The 17,124-nt window shown below is 35.9% G+C and overlaps 1 protein-coding gene across 5 annotated transcripts in view; it reads left to right on the forward strand.

Annotated features, from left to right (window-relative positions):
- The window catches only part of FSIP1 (fibrous sheath interacting protein 1), an 84,693-nt gene that overhangs the window by 20,455 nt on the left and 47,114 nt on the right, over positions 1–17,124 (forward strand). For all 5 annotated transcript variants that reach the window (XR_008577283.1, XR_008577284.1, XM_054826745.1 and 2 more), the window contains exon 10: positions 6,280–6,417. Coding sequence is in view for 3 of the 5 variants with exons in the window: in XM_054826745.1 (XP_054682720.1) it covers positions 6,280–6,417 (138 nt within the window). In the remaining 2 variants the exon portion in view is untranslated. The remainder of the gene's footprint in view (positions 1–6,279; positions 6,418–17,124) is intronic.

Consider the following 17,124-nt stretch of genomic DNA (forward strand, 5'->3'; position numbering starts at 1 on the left):
GCATACTAACACATTACCCATGATAATTCACCTTTGGGAATTAGAATTAGGTTTCTTCTTCTCTCAGGATTCCAAAAGTGCCTCTTCATTTATGATCTGAAAGATAAAGCAATTACTGATAAGCAATGTTAAAGACTGTAGAAAATCTATTGAAATTGTATGTCCCTTGTTTTTAATGGTCTTTGTCTTTTTCCCTTGCCAGCAGTATTAAGAGCCTTTGGGTCTCAGCTTTGAGAAATGATTGTTTGAATCTTGTACGTAGAGGACTCCCAATTTCTCCCATGTGCCAGTAATGTTGCTGCTGATATAATGGGGAAAATACAACATAAAATACCATAATTTCTATTTTGCACTAATTTCACAAAACTTGTTTATTTCTGTAAAATTTAGTGTTTATAGCCAGAACAGGTGTATCAGAGGCTCTGCAAGAGTGTATGTTGGCAAAACTGTTTTCAGTTACCAGCGTATGAGAAACATCTCTTTGAATGGCTAAAATAACTGTGGGATTTTTTTTCTTTTTATAAAGAGCATTTTAACGTCATTTTTTTATATTGACTTCTTTCTCTACTTCAGGTTTTGTTCTACCTATAGTAGTATTTTCTGTTGCTGACAGTTCCAGAGGAGGAGCATTTTGATGTCGATCGTTTGCCAACTGGGATTTAATGTGTGAAAGAGCGACTCCCTCTAGTGGGTAGTCACTTAAGCAAATGCAGTTGTTATCCAGCCGTTTCAGGTTCATGGACCTGAGCTTGCTAATGATTGCTGGATCTTGTGTCCACTGTTATAAGACGTCAGCTTGAAGTTAGTGTGACTGCCTAGATAATGAATGCTGTTTGGGAACATTTGTCCAAGTGGCTGTTGTTGCTTCCTTTTCATTCAGGTAAAAGCTTGGAAGTATTTGAATAGAAACTTGAGTTTATGTGTATGCTTATTGAAGAGTAATGCATTATCTTTTTTAATAATATTAAACTTAAGAACCAGAAAGAGAATTAATTCCATAAATTACCCTTCATTAGTGAAAAGCAGCCACTTTTCAACTTTGTTTTGCAGAATATAAAAGGTTTTTAGACATTGTAGTTCCAGGAAAAACAGGATTCCATTTGTCATTTTTTGCTTTGTTCAGATAAACTTAAACATGTGAGTCATTTCAATGAAAGCTACCAAAGCATGGAATTATTTAAAGGTGGTTTTATAAATTTAGAGAAAGAGTTAAACAGAATAAACAGAAGTTGAAGTGAGTAGGAGGCTTTAGTTATTTAAAACCGGACTTAGAAGGACACTAATTGCGTAAATCCAAAACTAATTTAAAAAACCCCAGAACAAAACAAGCAACAAAAGCAAACCATCCCACTCTGCAGCTAGCTAATTCTGGAAGTGTCTTGATTTCCAGGTGTCTTCCCAGTTGACTCCAAAATCCTCTAGGTGCCTTCATTCCTGTTTCTCTGTGTGTCCAGAGCTGCTGCATTTGGTAGAGGACAGGGTGTCTAATGGCTGCCTTAGCTGCATTGTGATCCAGACTTTAGGCAAGTCAATGTTAAGTTCTTCATGAAGCCTGATGTGGTAGGTGCAATCTGATTGTATCTGACACAGTGGCATGACTGGCCTTGCTTATATTGACATAGAATTTCAACTGCTAAATTTTTTTTTATTGTAAGTAGAGGAGAAAATAGTTGTCTCAACTTTCAGGAACTTGACTGCTTACTGTGGAAGCTTCGTACCAGGTCTAGCCTTTAGTCTGATGTTCTTGGTTATGGTTGTTTTAATTTGGTAGGTAAATACTCACTCTTCAATTCATACATAAAGCAATAACAACAGGTCAAGTTCTGAATTGGGTTATGTGAGTTCATTCTCAACACCTTTTGTTCTTAAATTCCTTTAACAGTTGCTTTTTCAAAAAAACAGGAAGTAACATGCAGCAGTAGCTGAGAAATTAATGACTATTTTGAGTTTAGATAGCTTCCTGTCAAAAGGCATGAAAAATGATTTTTTTTTTTGCAAGTAGTTTTTTTAAGTTCATTGCTGCTCATTGTCTTTTTAAAACAGCCTTATTTATCATAATCAATATCCCCCAATAAACTGGAAATTTTAATGAATTTAAAAAATAGTTAAACTATTCTTGAAGCATCAGTTCTGATATCAGAAAATAAATGGGTCACAGAGCAATATCAGAGTTCTTTGTACTGAATGTCTCTTGGAACCTGATCAAAAGCAACTGATACCTTCCGAGAAAGGGTCTGAAGAAATTAATTGAATGATGCTTTTGCTAAAAGACGATCTTGTTTTTTGATATGATAGTATGAATGCTGCATGCAAGACAAAGGCAGTAAGAGTTCTGGTTGTCTGCCCTTGGGTTTAATTTCACGTGTTTAATGACAAGATTTTCAATTGCTTCTTCAGTTGACCACAGTAACTAAATGAGGAAGTAAATTAGCTATCAGCACTGGAAGGCTGATAAACTTTTTCCTCTGAAAAAACAAATTAGAAGTGGGACACATTTAACTTACTAATAGAGTGAATTAAATATGCAGGAATTACCTTGTTTATTAACCCTCACACATATTCTGTAAACACTGTAAGAAACAAAATATTTGTATGTGAGACTGGGGTTCTGTAGTATTCAAAACCAATAGTGATAATCTGGTATCATTGAAGTCTCAGATAAGTTTCTATTGATTTCTTTTGTGCAGAGTTTATTTAGATTGTATCACTACTTCTCCCATAATTGAGGTCAAACTTAATTGCTAGATAAAGATGTTGACGCAGATTATATATAATGCAAATTTGAATGCACTGCAATATTTGTTTCTTAGGAGTTTGGTTTTTCAAAGTTAGTATTTTTTTAAATTAAGCTGCCAGGAGAGGGCTAAAAAAAATTCTGAACATACAGAATTTATTTTGAATGAATCTAGTTGTTATGGGACCCAAGTCTAATTTGGAACATGGATGTCCTTTCCTTTGGAGAAGAGGCTGATTTCAGTGACATTAATCTTTCTTCTAAAACTCAGGGCTGAAATTCTTTCTGATTTCCATGAGATGTGGATTTCATCTGTTGTGGTTGAGTGGGGTATAATGCATTTGTGATGGGGAACATTGGGAAAAATTGTTAGTGTGTAAATCATCTGCTTGGATTTTCATTTAGAATTTTAGAAGTAATTAAAACAAAATTAGCTTAGAGTTGCATATCACAAAGCTGCACATTCTTTTCTTCCAAGAATTGCATTAGATATAGCTTTCAAAATGCAAACACTTAATCACCACTGGCTCAATGGGAGAGCTGCTTCCTGCCACTGATAGATACTTTGGCAGGATATAGGAACTATACTCTGACTCTGGAATCTTTAACAACTGGCTTTCATTATCCTACAGTACCATAGCTGAGCTATTACAGAGGAGCATACAGATTCTTCTTTTTGTGCAATGAGTCCAGCTGGATTCAGAATGCTTTTCCATGACTAATGTTCTCTTTTACATGGAAATGTTTCTCATCAGAACTGTATTTCTCTCTGAAACGTTTCTTTGTTCTGGTGCCAGCTTCATTAAATATTTAAAAATGCTTCTGTCTTAATATTTTTCGGGAAGAACACATTAAGTTGAATGTAATCCTGGAAGAGACAAGAAAATGGTAGAATGAAGAATATGAAGTGTAAGACTGTGTGTAATAAGTACAGTTACCAGCTTGAAAACCTGGAAAACTACCTGAAAATAAAAGGAAACGGAGATGGTGTTTAAAGAAACAATAATATCTGTCAGCTTGATTGTCTTACACAACATGAAGGTAATTATTTTTGTATTACCTTGATGAGTTCTTTCATACCTGATTGGGTTTCTTTTATCAGAAAAATATTCCATTTTTCAATTATAGCAGTAGGCTATAGTTAACACATTAAAGCTGAATAAATACTCAACATGTTGGAGAAATGTTGAAACAAGTACTTTTTACTTCTGTTTTCTGGTAAATGTTCATAGTTCAAGTTTTATCCAGCACTCTCTGATAAGAATTGGTTAAGTATGATGGCGGCGATCAACATACAAGAAAAGTTTATGGAGAAGAAAGTTGTCATGTTTATCCCAGTTAAGAATTTCTTTTGATAGAACAATATTGTCTTACTAGAGAAGCAACCAGGCTTAAAATCATACTCACTGTGATAAAAGGACAAATAACTTACAATACATAGTTTTCCTAAAGTTTGAAGAGTTTGCTCATAGGTGCTTGCAGCAGCTGAGTTGTCTGTAAAATGAAACATGTATGCCTCAAACTGTTTGAAAGACTAGGACAGAGATCCGCATAAAGCTTTGCTTCAGAAATGTGCGTGGAAAAGAAAGTAAAATTTGAAGGTAGTAATTTTTTTTTATTTTATTACTCCTCTCACTGTTACCTTTTTAAATCTAGCTGGTATTGGAGCAATAATATTTTCAGAGATGCTGTTTGCAGTTTGGGCTCTGTTGTTCACTGAAGGCTGAGTTCATATAAAAGTATCAACTAGTAGTACATGCATACAACCCCAAAATAAAATACTGGGAAGTATAATGTAGTATTTAGTGACTTCTCAGTATCGCTAGTTGCATATTCTTGTAGACGCATTTGTAACACTGCTTTTTAAAACAAATCATAACTGCAGCTCTGATCCATGCTGAGCACTAACTGCTCAGATGGCAATGTCCCTCTATATGCATGGATCAAAAGATTGGATTTACAAATGTAATTGCAGAAATAGCTGTAACTTTTTTTTAATGAAGAAAAAGAAATATGCCATCATCTTCCTCCCTACCTTTACATGTACAATTGCACTTGTATTAAAATCACCAGAAGAACAAAGCCACACTAAAGCAATTCCTCTTGTTAGAGAGACCTTCAGTTGTTAGACTTTGAGCTGCTTTGCCAATTCTATATATTGCAAATATAAAGGTTATATCCTTGTTTCATATATTAATAAACACAAACAAGTCCTTTGGTTTTTCTGTGTTCTGTATAGATGTCAGTCATGCAGTTTTCTTGCCCTTGGGCATCATATTTAATTAAGAAACTCTCTCTGTATTTAGAAGCCTAGCTTTAGAGACTCAATATTAAGAATTTGGCTTTAGGTGGCCCACATTAAACTTCAGTCCAGTTTGGAGCGATTCTAGTCATTAACAGATGGTGCTGTTTATATCTCTGTTATAGGAAAGTTTACTGGCATCATGGTACTGCCAATAGTGCTGATTGTAAATATATATTCAAAGATTTGTACTGTATTAAAATAAGTTTATTTTCAGGCAACTAATAGTTTAGTTTAAATGTCAGAACTCATAGATTTGTCTGATGTTTAGAAAAAGCAGTTTACAGACGTTCACAATTTTTTATAGATTGTAGTTGAGAAATTTTCCGTTGAATATTAAATTGCAAAGGTTTTTTTCCTTTCCAGTTAGACACGCTACTTGAAATTCTTTTCCTTGTGTGTGTTTGCTAAGATTGCTTGAGCTGCTTCTGAAAATAAGAATGACTACACTATGTTTTTATTAAATGGCTGCTCATGTTCCTTTGGGTTGAACTGACTAACACAGGGTTGTTTTGGTTGTTTTTTTCCCCGGTACCATTGTTTGGATTCCTTGGGTTCTTCTGTAGGATCTTTGGTTTGCAAGAGAAAGCCCTGGTTTTTTTTCCAATTACAACATAATTTTGCTGTTTTGCCAGTATTTGCTGTTCTTAATGATTAAAATACATGCAATATTGAACCTTGAATGTATTCACGTCTGATACAACTTCAGAATCTGATCCAAAGCTACTGAAGGATGTAAGAATGTGTAACCCAAATCTTTAATAATGGTTATGCATCTAACTCCAACTTACAGAGACTGGGTTATTTCTCATTTACCATGATATCTAGTAAACAAAACCTACAGTCATTTCAGTTCAGTTCTTCCTTTCCCTTCTGGCCTAATTTTGATCCCAGTATGGTTAATAGGAGCAAGCTTTGAACCCCTCATTCGGTCTTCCCGATTCTCAGCGCATTTTTATTGTTGTAGTAGAATTTAAGCATCAAAGTGTTAGCTCTGGAGACTAAGAAATTCTTCTTAAAATATGAAGGGAAGAATTCTTTTATTAAAATAAGTCCAGCTTGATATTAATCTATTGTGTTTGAAAATGTGCATAATGAAAATTATGTGTTTGCCGAATTTGAAATTGACTCATTATTCTAAACATTTCAATGTTTTCCTGATAGAAATTAAAAGAACACTCATCTGGCTTTCAAGCAATATAAAGTAATATGTTTAATTTCTGCCTATTCTTCATTTTGTCAGGAGTCTCTGGTTTATGCAAACAGAAGCCTAGAAGCAGTTCCAGGTGAAAAGGTTCTGCGAGCCAATAAGGAACAACGTGATCAGCAAAATCGTCTGAAAGAAATAGATCATCAGCTGAAATCCCTAGAGCGAAATCTTGTAAGTCTCCTATTTTTGTTGTATTTTTTCCCCTTAGTTCGAAAACTTTGGAGTTTATCGTTCTATGTGTCTTAAAATAAAATTCTGCAACATTGTGTAAATTCCTGAAGGAATCCCCACAGAAATATACAAGCAAAAGTCTCAAATAATTTTTCTTAATCTGGGAAATATATTTTTCAGTTGTAATGCATGTTTTCCATTAACGTAGCGTCTTTCAAAGTGAAAGAAATTATTCTCCTCTCTTCCTCCCCAGAGGGGGATAGCATAAACAATCATATATAAATACATACTAAAAGGATTTTTTTTATGGCTCATGTAATTCAGTCTTCTTTGAAGGACAGATCTGATGGGAATGTTGTATACACTAAGTTATTGTGTGATTTAGCTTTTCTGAATTAATTTAGTGTATTTTTGTAGCTTAATTTTCATTCAATACATGAATTTCATAGGTACAAGGACCTTTAAAATAGGAGCATGTTAAGTAAAATGGTAGTAAAAAATTTTTACTCTTTTAGAATAAGTTCATCACATCTCATCCTTATTACTACTATGAGTAAAAGAAGGTAGGGAAAAGGCAATTTAAAATCCAAGAGGATCCTATTGTTAACCTAGTAGGCAGAAATTATGTTTATTTCTAATTCATAGAGCCAGGACTGACAACCCAAAACTTATGTGCCTCTCTGAAGTAATATATTACTATCCTTTTCTCTTACAATAAGTATAATTTATTACATTACTCTCAAGTTACAATAAGGAAATTTAACTAAAAACTAGTGACAAGGGAACCTCAAGGACTTCAGGAGTCTTTTTACTCATTTTTAAATATACGTTGTAAATGTGCTGTTTGATCTGTGCTGAAAGAGCTACAAAGCGGCCTATACAGAAGAGAATTAGGGAGAAAATATATAAAACATTAAAAAGATTAAGTCAAAAGGAGAGTTCCAAACTAGTGCAGTAGTGAAGGAGAGACTGAGGTGAGATGACAGCTGGCATGGGTAACCTGATGAAGCCAGATTTTTACTAGGAAACCCCACGTATTTTGATATATTAGCAAAAAGCATCAGTATAGGTGATTGATTGACATAAGAGGTGTGCAAATGAAGAAGGTGATGATTGGGAATAGTCAGCATGGATTTACTGAGGGTACATGTCATGATTTAACTCCAGCTGGCAACTAAGCACCACGTGGCTGCTTGCTCACTCCTCCCCCAGTGGGATGGGGAAGAGAATTGGAAGAGTAAAAGTGAGAAAATTCGTGGGTTGAGATAAAGACAGTTTAATAGGTAAAGCAAAAGCCACGTGCACAAGCAAAGCAAAACAAGGAATTCATTCACTATTTCCCATGGGCAGGTAGGTGTTCATCCATCCCCGGGAAAGCAGGGCTCCATCACCGGTAACGGTGACTTGGGAAGACAAATGCCATCCAAACGCACCCCCCTTCCTTCTTCTTCCCCCAGCTTTATATGCTGAGCATGACATCATATGGTATGGGATATGCCTTTGGTCAGTTGGGGTCAGCTGTCCTGGCTGTGTCCCCTCCCAACTCCTTGTGCACCCCCAGCCTCCTCACTGGTGGGGTGATATGAGGAGCAGAAAAGGCCTTGACTCTGTGTAAGCACTGCTCAGCAATAACGCAAACATCTCTGTGTTATCAACACTGTTTTCAGCACAAATCCAAAACACAGCCCCATACCAGCTACTGTGAAGAAAATTAACTCTGTCCCAGCCAAAACCAGCACAGTAAGTCATCCTTGACCAACCTGATTGCCACCTTTGATGAAATGACTAGATCTGCTCTGTAAGCTGGAACACAGGGCTGCCACTCACTGGGAGTTAGACTGGAGTAGTGGGCTGACAGGAATTGTATGAAATTTGCCAAGGACAAATGCAGAGTTCTGCATTAGAGAGGAATAACTCCCTCTAACAGTGCAAGGTGGAGCCTGGCTGGCCAGGGAGCAGCCCTGTTGACAAGGACCTGGCATCACTGTGGACGACAGACGAAATGTGAGCCAGCAGCGTGCCCTGCGGTGATGAAGGTTAACAGCATACTTGGCTGTATCAACATGAGTATTACCAATAGATTAAGGGAATGAATTACTCCCCTTTACCTGGTACTCATTAGACTGTGTCTAGAGTATTGTGTCCAGTTTTGGGCTCCCCAGTCAAGAAAGGTGTTGACACAGCTGAGCAAGTTCAGCAGAGGGCCACCAAGATGATTTGGGGCTGAAGCACGTGACCTGTGAGGCTGAGGAGACTTGTTTGTTTAACCTGGAGAAGAGATGGCTCAGGTGGATCTAACAGTAGCTTTCCAGTAGCAAAGGGGATGTTACAGAGAAGAGAGCGCTGTAGTATATTTACTGAGTTACATGGTGGGAGAACAAGAGACAATATTCATAAATTGAAATGGGGAGGTTCCAACTGGATTTAAAGAAAAAAACCCCAACAACAAACCTCAGAGGGTAGTTAAGAATGGGAAGGGGGTTGCATGGAGAGTCTGTGAAATCTCCATCCTTGAAAATTTTGCAGACCTGGCTGGACAAAGCCGTAACGCATTTGATCTGATCTCATAGTTGACACTGCTTTGACCAAGAGATTGGACTAGAGACCTCCTGACATCCACCTCCCCAGTTTGATGATTTTTTGATTCTACAAGGAAAAGGATCAAGAATTTTTATGCATTTCTCAGGTGGTAATCTTTCTTTATTATCACTACATTGAAGGTAAAATAGTAATTTTTCATGGCTGTGCATTGTAGAAATTCGTTTCTTGTGTGTAGCTGATTTTAGTGTTTTTCTTGTAATCACAACAGTATTAATATATGAATTTGTTCTGTCAAACCAAAAATCCATGTAGTCTACCTTTGGCTTGTGGAGGTCTTTATTCAGCAGTAGGCTTACCTTCTGCAGTAATCAGAGTTAGGTAGGACAACTACTGTTCCAGTTATCTTTTATCACCCTCAGAAAGGGATCTCCAGTGCGGATCAAACGCTTTGTGATTCAGATAGCAGCATAACCGTAGTGGTATAACCTCAGTTACTGATAGCACTGTTGCTACAGTTGCAAAAACTTCAGCCACCATCTACATATGCAGGGTTTATGCTGGCAGTGCTAGAACTGCACAGCCAATACGATTAGACTTCTAGCAGGTTTAAAGCTAATTTGGAGACAACTACATACAGTCCAGTCTTTGGCTTGGGGAAAAAAAACCAACGCTGGCACATTCTTCCTGACGTCTGTTAACTTTACATACTTATGGAGCATGGAACAAAGACTTCAGTCAAGGAGACAGTGATTTCTTTAGAGGCTGTTCACTTGTGTGTGTGCGTGGTCACAGTAAGGCAGTAGAGTGCACAGTACCAAAACAATAGCAGAACTTCATTTTAACACACTGCTCTATTATGTTAGACAATAAAAAGGTGGGAGGCAAATAACTGGAGGAATTCTGTGGAACTTCAATATATTGAATAGGTTAATGGATAACCAGATAAAATTACTCTGCATATTGTCATTTTTTCCTAGTCATTGACCTTTATATCACCTTTTGTTACTATTGACCTTGTTCATGAGGCAAACACAATCTGAGGAAATGCGTCTGGGAACTGTATGATAGTCTACAGCAGGCCTGGGAAATGCAGTGGGGCTGCTGACTCATTCAAATGTTTTGTATATAAATGGGTCAGTTCCAAGTCTTGGTTGGGTTATAGCAATATTGTTTGGTATCACATTACACACAGACTCTTGCAACATACCACACATTTTTCCTTGGCTAGGTTGTGTGTGTTTAGAACTCTAAATGGATAGACTGTAATGTTAATTTACAGTGTTTATAAACATAGAATATGTCGTCTGTACCAACATGGTAACTCATGGGCAGACTAGCATTGCTGCATGCTATGCAGCACCTAGTAAGGCTTCTTCAGGGAGACATACTGTGTTGTCTTATCAGCTGCTACTCGGTAGCATGACTCTGAGATCACAGCGTATGGATATGAAATATTTGTGCATTAGGTCCTCTGCGAGATACTTTGGTTACCAGTGTAAATACAGAAGTATTCAACTCTGAATGAAAGTAGGTTTTTCCTTCTAACAGTAAAATATATAGAAAATGTACACCTTTATTGTGTGAACAAAGAACAGACTTCAGAAAATACTGCTTTTTTTTTTTTTTTTAGTTTCGTGTCTTTGATACCTTCTAATCTTATTTCTGGAAAATACAGTTATTAGTAGAGAAGATTGGACAAAACACTATGGTATCACCTTCTGATGCAACATACGTAATTAAATAAAATTTTTCTTCTTTGGTGTGAGAATGTCTAAAAATCAGAAAACTCTTATGCAATGTGGATTGGGTGCCTTGTTTCTATACCAAAGTAATATTTTGGCCATCAATTCTGTAACAATGTTAACAGCAAAACTGCTCTCTGCCAGGAAACTGGGTGATGAAAAGCTAAACTGAATGCTTGGGTTGAGGGGGGGAGTATGCAGATGGCATGTTTCCAGAATAATTTAATTATTTCTGGAAATACTGTTTGTTATTCAATAGGTGGCACTCTTCACTGTATGTCAGAGGAAGAATGCCTAGGCATGGTTCTAGGGGATATTATTACTGGTGAAAATGTCATTTCTGTGGTATAAAATACAGGTTATGAGAGATTGCCTTTCACTTTTGGCAAGATTCCAGGTGTGCGGCTTTTAATGTTCAGTTATTTTTCTAGCTTAACTAATTAAATTATCTATTTAAAATTCACATTGCATTTACATTTCTCCTTCATTCTTTCCTAAACCACTGTAATTCGCTGCATAAAATTGAAATAAATTACCTGCTCTGAGTAGAGGAGGTGATTTTTCAGCAGTTAGCAATGTTATTTCTAAAAGCATGGTCATACTGGGCTTTATAATTTTAAAATATAGTATTTTATGAATTTAATGTCAGAGAGATGATTTTAAAAAATTTATTTAAAAAAAATCTCTCAGATAAAATCTTTTGTTGTTGTTGTTGCTTTTGTTTGTTTCCTAGGTGGAAATTAAGGATAGTTTAACTAAGTGGAGTTTAGCTCTGTGTGTTAGGGAATAACTTAGAGCAGGTATAAAGGTAACTTTATTAATTTTGTGTGTGTGTGTATGGTAGAATGTTGTATTTCTTCCACTACTGCAAAATGAATTATTCAAATGGATTCATATAATGCTGGTTTTACCTTCTGCTCAAGGGAGAGGAATACATTCGTCATATTTCTGGTGCAGGCTATTTAGTAGGTGCTGGTTTCTGAAATTTTAACGTTTATGGATTCCTCCACTACACCTTAACTCATGTGTGCTGTGAGACTTCATAGTTTCAGCTAACTCTGGAACTGAGCACACAAAACAAAGGTGGAAGATAAGACTTTAACATACTTTACAATCGATATAAACCCCAGAAAAATCTGCTAAGTGTTATGTTTGAAGTAATGAAACTAAGGGCTTTGGAATCTGAGGTCCTCCTTTATTTTGAAAAAATTGTCCCCAGTGAATTAATATACCAAAGAATGTATTGTATGCATTGTTGAAATGCATTGTGAAATTTCAATCCAACTGAAATGTATCTGTACCGTGGTTTCTGGGCCCTTGCTGAATTTCTTTTAGGTTTTAGTTTGACCTTAGTTCACTTGTTCTTCATTTGAAACCATGGCTGACTCTCTCCACATTCTTTCATCTTTCAGTTTCCTGGAAACCATTGAGCTTATCTTTGTTTTGTGAATTGCATTGTTAACTGCTGCTTCAAAAAAAAATGTTCAGCTGCCAAATGCGTGTTGCTGAGCATTAATGAAAAGAATTTTATATAGGAAGCATAATAAATGTAGTTATTTTTCAATTGTGGCTTCTACTAGTTGGCCATTTGTGATAATCCAGTAGCATGTTTGATGTGTTGAATTTCTTCATGGCAGTAGGTTTAAATGCACGTCCAATGAAGCTGTTAACTGAGATAGTTTCACCTTTGCTGGCTATATGTGTGTTTATTTCAAATGCCTTATGATGGAAGCTGATTCTTTCCTCTGAAAATCTAGCCATGGATGCCTGTTTTGGGGTTTTGAGTAAATGTATAAATTATTCCGTATGCATTTGAAATACTTTTTATATGTGCATATGAATGTGTGTATACAAACACATATGTATAAATAGTGTTACCTCTCAGCATGACTAAGATACTGATATCTACTTTAAAAAAAAGTCTACTTACTTGCAGTAAGTACTTTTGAAACACAAGCTAAATCTAGTTTGCCTAGTCTTAAATTTAAATTTATCATCAGAGTTCATACATCTCTAGGAATTATTTTTTCACAAGTTTATGCAAACACAATATGTGATCGTTAATTATTGACGTCTTTTTTAATATCAAATAATATGAAAATACACATATTCTGTTATCTGAATAGCTGAACTTTGCAGGAAGGTGAGCAATTGGTGTGGAGGGTGCAGAACAAAAATACAAAAATAGTAAATATATAAATGCTGTCAAGAGCTTTGATTACCTGCAGAAGCTTACTCCAAAAGACATGATTCTTATCTTCTTGATGCAGAATAATGTGTATCTGTGGGGAAGGAAACAGCAGGATAAAATTAATTATTGTTTACTGGTGGAGAAAGTCTCACAAACTATTGCATGGTTTACCCTGCATCAGGATGATGAGGGGGTTTGTTGTTATACATAATTTTATTCCAGCTTTTCCCCTGAAACCGATTGAACTCAATGCACCTGATACTGAGTCTGTATTAAGCACCTTCCAGAAAAGGGGAATAATTTGTTCTTGACTTCTACCATAATTCCTTTCTTCCCCTTTAAAGGGAAGAAATGGGCAAGATAAAGTCCTACCATGTATTTGGAGAGTAATTTTTCAACTAGACAATCCTGTAATATGGCTATCAATCACAGTGTCTGCAGAAATTAATTGCTAATATTTTTGACCACAGGAACATTGCCATATTTGTTGCCTACTTTAATTTGTGCATTGGTAGTCCTTCTAAGTTCTTCCGATATCTGTGCATTTACATATAAATAGCAAAAATCTTTATTTCAATTCGCATACTATCATGTAGTGGCTGGTTTCTGACTAAGCATATGTTTGTCCATAAAAGGAGAACTTGTTTAATAAAACATTTTCCTGATGCATATTTCATTGCACCAAATAAAGGGGAAAAGGACAACTTATCTAAATAAGGTTGAGATGTACCACTTTCTGTATTAGGACCAGGTAGATACTTTCTGAAGGAATAAAGTTGCTTGCCAGGTTGTTGCCAGGCTTCAAACAGATCTTATTCAAGTTTTACAAGAATTTGTTCTCATTATGTGATTGTACAAAATTATTTCAGAATGAAATGTGGTAGCATTTCCACTTGGGAGAAAATGTTAGTGTGAAAACCTTATCTTCTTCATTTAACATGTACTACACACATGAAGAGAGCAGTAAGATTAATATCAGATTGATAAAATTCAGATATTTCAGTCATATGAGTAACATAAATTTCCTATTTATTCATTGTTTTTCACAGTATTGTGGACAAGAATGAAACAGCTGCTAAAAGTATTTTATTATAAATAATTTGAAAACAATAAATTGTATCAAGACTTAACATAATTCAATATTTTAAAATAAATGTTAATTTTCAATACTAAATTATATTAAATAATAATAAGTTAAAATTGTAATGATTCTTCTAGTTTATATGGAAAATTTTTAAGATAATATTTATGTAGATGCTGGAGCCAGTTAAATTGAACTACATCCATATGATGGTAAGTAAAATTGCCAACCTGCATCATAAGTATTAGTTATGCATTGAAACTGTGTATCAGAAATCAATGCTGGAATTTGATACCTGCAGAGAGACCTGTTTTAAACATAAGGGGGTTCTACAGAAGAATGATCAAATTCTCTGTCAGTTCAATGTACTGATCCTCCTTCTCCTCAAATGCAGAGAGTTTCCAGTTAAGGCGACGACTCTGCCAATCGTTTGCCCCAGAATGTGTAGGAGAAAGCTGAGAAGCATCTCTCTTCTTGTACTTCTCTCAGATAAATTTGAACAAAGGAAGCCTTCTGTCTTTTTTTTTTTTCTCTCCCCCCCCCCCCCCCCCGCCTTTGTCCCCATTCTCTTTCCCAATATCTTGCATATGGTCTCATTTTCTTCTGTAGAGTTGAGCTTTCTCACCTTTTTTCTCCTATATATTATGGTGTTTACCATCCTAAAATAACAAACAAACCATCCTTGACTACCCACCCATCTCTAAATTCATGTAGTGCTATTTATTGTCATTGCTCGATCTCCTTCAGTTTTGTATCTCTAGCATGATTTAAATTTAATTGTTACTGCACTACTTTCTTAATTGTCTTTATAAATGGCATTCAACACCATCAAACAGACTGTTATTGGAAATGTGTTTTATCTTAGACAATGACAGAATTCATGAAAACTGCCTAGCTTCTATGCTCTTATATTATTCTTTCAGTATGTCCTTCGTCACACCCTCTATGCTCTCTGACTTCAACAAATATGATATAACAGTGTTCTTGTATTTGCTTATTACATTTTTTACTATGCCATCCATTTATCTGCCCCCTGACCTCTCCCACCATCGTGTCTAAACCAGCTTGCATGTATCCATTTGCAAGGCCCTTTTTCATTCCTTCTTAACTCACCTTTCTCTCAACCTGTCATCTTTAGTTCGTGGTTGAGATAAATTAGTTGGCTTCAAAGCAGGACGGTGCCCTTCAACATCCAGTTGTTATATTTTCAAACAACTGCATATTGCTCTGCTTCCCTCATGTCTAAAGCCTTTTCAAAACACTTTTCAGTGAATTGCTGAGGATTGTATTTCTGATTTAAGACAGTCAAGCATATTGATCCGTGGAGTTTCAGTGTTTTCCTGGTACTTGACTACCTATGTATATGTAGCATTTGTATGCATATACCTACAGGTTTGTGATTTTCTTTTCTCCTTTCTTTTCCTGTGTTTGTACAACATCTAGCATCACAGTTCAATGCAATCACTATGGTTTCTAGCTGCGGTAGTATTAAAATAATGATTAACAATTTCTCTGGTTAATATAGGTATCCACAGCATAAAATTTTCATCATTGAAGTGTGCGTGTCCTTTTGAGGCAAGCAGAAGGTGTTTATTTGTTGTTACACATCTCTATTGGCACACTTAGGAGTTCCTCATTCCTTGCTGCCAGTTAGCACTGTTCTTTAATCTCTGTAGGTAAGAAGCCTTGTTTTTGTTGGCCGCCTTGCACCCTGTGCACTAAAGAGAAATAGAGAAAAGCCTGTCTCTGCAGTGCTATAGGGTAAGGCTATGTTTCTGCTTTGCCCTAAGATGTCATATTTAAAATGAGAGAAGAAAAACAGCAGGGCTACTGTGGAGGAAACCTTCTGCAACATGTACTTAGGTGTAGTTTATCCTTTATGGGCGTGTATTAACATCTTGATGTTTTGATAAGTAGCACATAAGTGCATCTTTCCATCTTAGGGTTGACAATTATGTAATTAAAAGTCTGTGATAAATGTCAACAGAGAAAATTTTTGGCTGTAAATTAATCTTATACATATATATGTGTATGTATGCATGTACAAACTATGCACTAGAGCTTTAATCTTTTCTTGAGACATTTTAACTTGTTAGGCCAGGATGGATGTGTAATCAAACAGCATCTCTAAAAGTGGAGGGTGTAAAGCACATAGCAGATGCACAGGGTGCTGATACTCTTGTAAACTACATCAAACTATTTGACAGCCACATGGGGCTCCTAAGCCAAAAACATCTGAAATGTCCTAGCAGGGTGTGACTTTTATTATGAATATTTGTAATATTGGTGTTGACATCTCACGTATTTCAGTTTACACTATATAATCCTTTATGTATATTCACCTATAAAAGGCAATAGTAGTAAAGAAAAAAGTTATTTTCACTATGATTCCTAAGAGTATACAAATTCCATTAAATCTATATATGATGGATATTACAATTAATATATTAACACAAACTGATGGCATACTGTGATAAATCTGATAATCAGAGGTTTACAGCAAAGCTTAGTTGAAAGCTAGAAGTATTTCTGATGGATTTTTGGCTTCTGGAAATAGTTTCCTGAGGTGACAACAGCAGTATTTCTAGCATGAATGCAATAATTTTCTTTTCAGAAACACTGTAATCCTGTTTACAGAGTCAAACAAAGTTGATTTGAGAAAAGCTTTGAAAGTTTTGTCTCATTGATCTAAATAGTCAAATCACACAGCGTATTTTTTAGTTATGCTGCACAGTGGAGGCCAGCATCAAAAAATACTTAATAAGTTGGGATGTCCCTTTTCCAGAAAATCTTCACTTAAAATATTCCCTCTCATTAGAATCTGAAGAGCTGAGGGCATATAAACTTTTGATGGAAAAATTACGTAGATACCTAATGTTCTGCTACTGAGTATTCATACTGGTTGCCAGTTTGGCAGAGTTGGGCATCTCGTGGCCTATCTCATGCCTAAGTCTGTTTTTTAATTCCGAGACTGAACATTCCTTTGTCTATGGGCTCTGTCTGCTAGACATGCTCATAGCACGCCAATACACCCAAGCAGCCATAAGTACAAAGCGTGTAACCGGTCATGATGAAGATTATGCCCATTTTTTTTCAGAAACACAACCTAGGAAGTTAGCATCTGTTTTACTCTTCCACTTTCTTCAACCTCA

Source organism: Grus americana, chromosome 5 (assembly GCF_028858705.1).
Source record: "Grus americana isolate bGruAme1 chromosome 5, bGruAme1.mat, whole genome shotgun sequence".
NCBI lineage: Eukaryota > Metazoa > Chordata > Aves > Gruiformes > Gruidae > Grus > Grus americana.